At 42.5% G+C, this 6000-nt stretch overlaps 1 protein-coding gene across 2 annotated transcripts in view; it reads right to left on the bottom strand.

Annotated features, from left to right (window-relative positions):
• Positions 1-2775: 2775 nt before the first annotated feature.
• Positions 2776-6000, bottom strand: part of LOC140740452 (endonuclease/exonuclease/phosphatase family domain-containing protein 1-like) — a 100408-nt gene continuing 97183 nt past the window's right edge. For both annotated transcript variants that reach the window (XM_073069615.1, XM_073069614.1), the window contains exon 8: positions 2776-5888. In XM_073069615.1, the coding sequence (XP_072925716.1) occupies positions 5773-5888 (116 nt within the window). In that variant the 3' untranslated portion in view covers positions 2776-5772. The remainder of the gene's footprint in view (positions 5889-6000) is intronic.

Raw genomic sequence — 6000 nt, 5'->3', positions numbered from 1 at the left:
TCACGCTAACGGGCAACCCTCTGGCCTTCATGTCTGTAGTCGCCTCTTCCACTGTCTGGTACAACCGCGTCTCGTCGTCATAGAACACTCAAAGTTTAGCAGGGTACAGAGTTTGAAATCTAATCTTTTTTTGCTTAAGTACTCACTTTACTTCAGAGTATTCTTTGCGTTTCTGCAGGACCGCGGGAGGGGGTAATCTTGGTCGAAATATATTAATTTATCATCTAAAAACACTCTCTTCTTACCCCAAGCCCTTCGTAGAATCTCCACCTTGGTGCTGTACCGAAGGAATTTAATTATTATTGAGCGTGGCTTTCTATCCTGGGTAGGTTTCAGGACAAGCGCACGATGGGCTCTTTCGACTTCCAGCTCCATAGCTGAGGGAAGATCCAACGCGTCCCGCAGTAACCTTTCGACAAACTCCATCATAGACAAGCCCTCCGCTCCTTCGGGAACATTGTAGATTCTGATATTTTTCCACCGTGATCTTCCCTCCAGGTCAAGCAGTTTACCTTCTTGGTGATTTAATATTTTTGTTGTTTATTCAGTATCCATTCCATGTTTTGAATGCGATCTTCCACCTTCTGAATTCGAGTCTCTGCCACTGCTATTTTTTGATTGACGCTGATGAGGTCTGACTTAATATCACGGAGCTGCTACTCTATTTCTTTCTGGAACTCCCTTATCTCTTTCAGGATTTCGATCATATTTGCCGCTTTGCCTGAATGATGCCTCGCTAGTATGCGGTCGGGTAGGAGAGCCGCTCGCTGCACTCCTCTCGGCCGCTGGCTCTGCAGTGTCGCTTTTTTAATTTCCATTCCTTTTCCCCATTCTTGCTCCTCTTTTTAGTTCAAATATTTTTCGAAAACTACTATATTTGATGGGTTAATGGGGCTTAATATGCATGTTTCCGGAGGAGCTAATGACTTAAGCTGCCATTCTCGATGATGACGTCACCGGAAACCCTATTTTGTATCTTCTACTGTACTGCTGTCACAAAGCAGCCAGTTTTACAACATATATCAATGATAATAAGATCAACACACAAACTGCTGGAGGAACTCAACTAGTCAGGCAGCACCTATGGTGAGGAATAAACGGTCAACGTTTCAGGCTCAGACTCTTTATCAGGACTATACAGGAAGGGCAAAGAAGTCAGAATAAGAAGATTGGGGGAAGGGAAGGAATACAAGGTTGCAGGTGAAGGAATGGGTTAAGAAGTGCAAAACTTGTAATAAACCTGATATCAGTGGCAATAAACCTGATTCTGATAGTTCTGGAACTATAACCCACCATGAGCCTCAGTGCTAAGAGGTTTGAAACCACATCCCAAGTTCAATGACCAGGCCCAACCTGGGATCAGTTGATAAGTGTTAAAACCCAGCTTACTTGCAAACTGATTCCAGAAAATCAGCCTGGTCAGTGGCCTTGACTTCTATTGAGACAAGTACAAGGGGTGATTGATAAGTTCGTGGCCTAAGGTAGCAGGAGATGAGTCATACAGCTCTTGTTACATGCACATGCAGGTCAACTCTTTGAGTGATTATGCAGAAAGTTTGAAGTTAATAACTCATTTCCTTCTATTGTTGAAGAATAAATGTGCTAGGTTTTCTAAAATTGACTCCTTCTACCTTAGGCCACAAACTTATTAATCACCCCTCGTATACCATATGTACTTTGTAATTTACTTTGAATTTATCTATAACCCCTTGTAGCCTGTGTTTACTTGCCACTTGTCTCATGGGAAACCAAGGCCATTCACCAGGCTGTCCTCACAACAGAAAACTTGCAGATGCTTGAGAAGTTAAAATTCCAAACATAGATTAAAGGCAGAAAGCAGATTTCAAGTCAGAACCAAGGCTGGATAAGTTGTTCACATCATCTCTAACTGTAATCTATAATGCTATACATGACAGAATGAGACTATTTGGCCCATTCCCCATGTCATGCTGAGCTTCCTATTCTAATCCCATTTCCAGCACTTGTACACAACTTTCTATACTTCGATGTTTCAAGTTCTTATCTAGATACTTCTTAAGTGGATGTTGTCTGACTCTCTGGGACAGGTGGGGAATGAGCTAGGAATTCAGTCAGATGCTGCCTCATGCCTCCTATGGCTTGGGCTCTATGCTGGCCCTGGGCGCTCTCTGCATGGAATTTGCATTTTCTCCTTAGCACTGCATGGGTTTCCCCGGGTGTTCTGGTTTCTTCCCAAATCCCAAAGCTGTGAGGCTTGGTAGATGTATTGGCTGTTGCAAATGGTCCTTTAGTGTTGGCGACTGGTAGAATCTGGGGAAAGTTAAGGAAGAGTAGGGAAAATATAAAAGATCAAAACAGTGTAAAGATGGGTCCTCTATGGCTGGTGTGGACTCAATCTTCCATTTCCAAAAGGAAAGTGAGGATCTAGGATATGAATTACTCTTAATATTATTTTTCCAGAATTTTGGAGCAATCAAAAGGATAACCTTTTGAAGGAAACCAGGAGGAGACATATGAATCAGAAGGATCAGCTGACCCAATGCATTTCACAAATGACAGATCCTGTGCCACTGCGGAATTATTTTGTTAGCTTGGAAGTAAACTAAACAACCATTTTGAGTAATTCAGCTTTTGGTCATTCTTAAATCAGGAATGTCATGCAGTCCAGAATATAAGTGGATTCCAATTAATTGGGACACTTCAGGACCAACATGTGGCTGCACTAATTAGTCAAAGTTCCATGGAAATTGTTAAAAAGGTATAAAAAGACATGTTACTGTTTAATTGAGTCAGAAATTATACATTTAATTGAAATTCAGAACAAACTGGAACACTACCAAAACTACTACAGCACAATAAAAGTGTGTATTAATTCCTATAGCTATCAAGGGAGAATTTTTTTTTTGGTTTTTGGTTGACTATGTTTTTTTGGTTAACTGTAAGTGAACAAAATCAGCACAGATACCTAGTGCAGATAATGGACTGCCTTCATATAATGCTTTTGATGATTGCATCCTCCAAATCTTCATTTTTATTGTAACATTCAAGATGAATGATAACAAACCAGGTCAGGTCACAGATCTCTCAGTGGGTGAGCATCTGGGGGACAGTGACCACCGTTCCCTGGCCTTTAGCATTATCATGGAAAAAGATAGAATCAGACAGGACCGGAAAAATTTCAATTGGGGAATGGCAAATTATGAGGCTATAAGGCTAGAAATTGTGGGTGTGAATTGGGATGAGGTTTTTGCAGGGAAATCTACTATGGACATGTGGTCGATGTTTAGGGATCTCTTGCAGGATGTTAGGGATAAATTTATCCCAGTGAGGAAGATAAAGAATGGTAGGATGAAGGAACCATGGGTGACAAGTGAGGTGGAAAATCTAGTCAGGTGGAAGAAGGCAGCATACTTGAGGTTTAGGAAGCAAGGATTAGATGGGTCTATTGAGAAATATAGGGTAGCAAGAAAGGAGCTTAAGAAGGGGCTGAGGAGAGCAAGATGGAGGCATGCGAAAGCCTTGGCGAGTAGGGTAAAGGAAAACCCCAAGGCATTCTTCGATTATGTAAAGAACTAAAGGATGACAGGAGTGAAGGTAGGACTGATTAGAGATAAAGGTGGGAAGATGTGCCTGGAGGCTGTGGAAGTGAGTGAGGTCCTCAATGAATACTTCTCTTCGGTATTCACCAATGAGAGGAAACTTGATGATGGTGAGGACAATATGAGTGAGACTGAAGTTCTGGAGCATGTTGATATTAAGGGAGAGGAGGTGCTGGAGTTATTAAAATACATTAGGACGGATAGGCCCCCCCCGGGCCTGATGGAATATTCCCTATGCTGCTCCACGAGGTGAGGGAAGAGATTGTTGAGCCTCTGGCTGGGATCCTTATGTCCTTGTTGTCCATGGGAATGGTACCGGAGGATTGGAGGGAGGCGAATGTTGTCCCCTTGTTCAATAAAGGTGGTAGGGATAGTCCAGGTAATTATAGACCAGTGAGCCTTACATCTGTGGTGGGAAAGCTGTTGGAAAAGATTCTTAGAGATAGGATCTATGGGCATTTAGAGAATCATGGTCTGATCAGGGACAGTCAACACGGCTTTGTGAAGGGAATATGGTGTGTAACAAGCCTGATAGAGTTCTTTGAGGAGGTGACCAGGCATATAGATGAGGGTAGTGCGGTGGATGTGATCTACATGGATTTTAGTAAGACATTTGACAAGGTACCACACGGTAGGCTTATTCAGAAGGCATGGGATCCAGGGAAGTTTGGCCAGGTGGATTCAGAATTGGCTTGCCTGTAGAAAGCAGAGGGTTGTGATGGAAGAAGTACATTCGGATTGGAGGGTTATGACTAGTGGTGTCCCACAAGGATCGGTTCTGGGACCTCTACTTTTCGCGATTTTTATTAATGACCTGGATGTGGTGGTAAAAGGATGGGTTGGCAAGTTTGCAGATGACACAAAGGTTGATGGTGTTGTGGATAGTGTAGAGGATTGTTGAAGATTGCAGAGAGACATTGATAGGATACAGAAGTGGGCTGAGAAGTGGCAGATGGAGTTCAACCTGGAGAAGTGTGAGGTGGTACACTTTGGAAGGACAAACTCCATGGCAGAGTACAAAGTAAATGGCAGGATACTTGGTAGTGTGGAGGAGCAGAGGGTTCCGGCAGTACATGTCCACAGATCCCTGAAAGTTGCCTCACCGGTAGATAGGGTAGTTAAGAAAGCTTATGGGGTTGTAGCTTTCATAAGTCGAGGGATAGAGTTTAAGAGTCACGAGGTAATGATGCAGCTCTATAAAACATTGGTTAGGCCATACTTGGAGTACTGTGCCCAGTTCTGGTTGCCTCACTATAGGAAGGATTTGGAAGCATTGGAAAAGGTACAGAGGAGATTTACCAGAATGCTGCTTGGTTTAGAGAATATGCATTATGATCATAGATTAAGGGAGCTAGGTCTTTACTCTTTGGAGAGAAGGAGGATGAGAGGAGACATGATAGAGGTATACAAGATATTAAGAGGAATAGATAGAGTGGACAGCCAGCACCTCTTCCCCAGGGCACCACTGCTCAATACAAGAGGACATGGCTTTAAGGTAAGGCATGGGAAGTTCAAGGGTGATATTAGAGGAAAGTTTTTTACTCAGAGAATGGTTGGTGCATGGAATGCACTGCCTGAGTCAGTGGTGGAGGCAGATACACTAGTGAAATTTAAGAGACTACGAGACAGGTATATGAAGGAAGTTAAGGCGGGGGGTTAGATGGGAGGCAGGGTTTAAGAGTTGGCACAACATTGTGGGCTGAAGGGCCTGTACTGTGCTGTATTATTCTATGTTCTATGATTGCCAAGGCCTTCAAATTCTTCATAGTTCCTAATTTGTTGAAGAGATGAAATCAATATATTTTCACCCCTGCCATTTCTGGCATCCCCAAGCCTGATTGCTTGAAACGATAATGAACAAAACAGTTCTGAATTGTCTTACTCACCAACAATCAGTGAGAAAAATCGCTGATTTTTGGCCATAAACACACACAATGTAAGCTATTTAGAAACTATTTGCTTTGAGAATGGTGTAATATCTAATGGCCATGCCAATGCATGCAACTGCACTAATTAGATACAGTTTGACAACAATCTCATGCCTCAATTAAGTGGTATAGAGTCCCAAATAAATGAAGGAAGTCCTGGCTATTTGCTCAATGGGTTTTTGTTCTTTAAGAGTTGTTCCAAATAGGCAGCTGCCCCGAATAATCAATGGCCGAATTAATGGAAATCCAGTATATCTGCTTCATCTCTAATCAACGAAGAACTCAATCCAAACTGGACAGTGTTCAGAGACAATTCCTCCCCATTTCCAACCATCTGGTATCCAGGGACTGCTGAGACCTTGGCGGATCACTCCCCATCTTCCTGTGATGAGAGGAAACAAAGAAATAAACTGTTTCAGTAATTTGATAAGATTAACAAATTACATAGCTATCATATTCGAGACTCTACATGGTGTCCTGTCAGATTCATGGCA

The sequence above is a fragment of the Hemitrygon akajei genome, chromosome 17 (genome assembly GCF_048418815.1).
Source record: "Hemitrygon akajei chromosome 17, sHemAka1.3, whole genome shotgun sequence".
Lineage (NCBI taxonomy): Eukaryota > Metazoa > Chordata > Chondrichthyes > Myliobatiformes > Dasyatidae > Hemitrygon > Hemitrygon akajei.
Note: the sequence above shows the minus strand (reverse complement) of the source record. Positions and strands in the feature narration are given on the sequence as shown.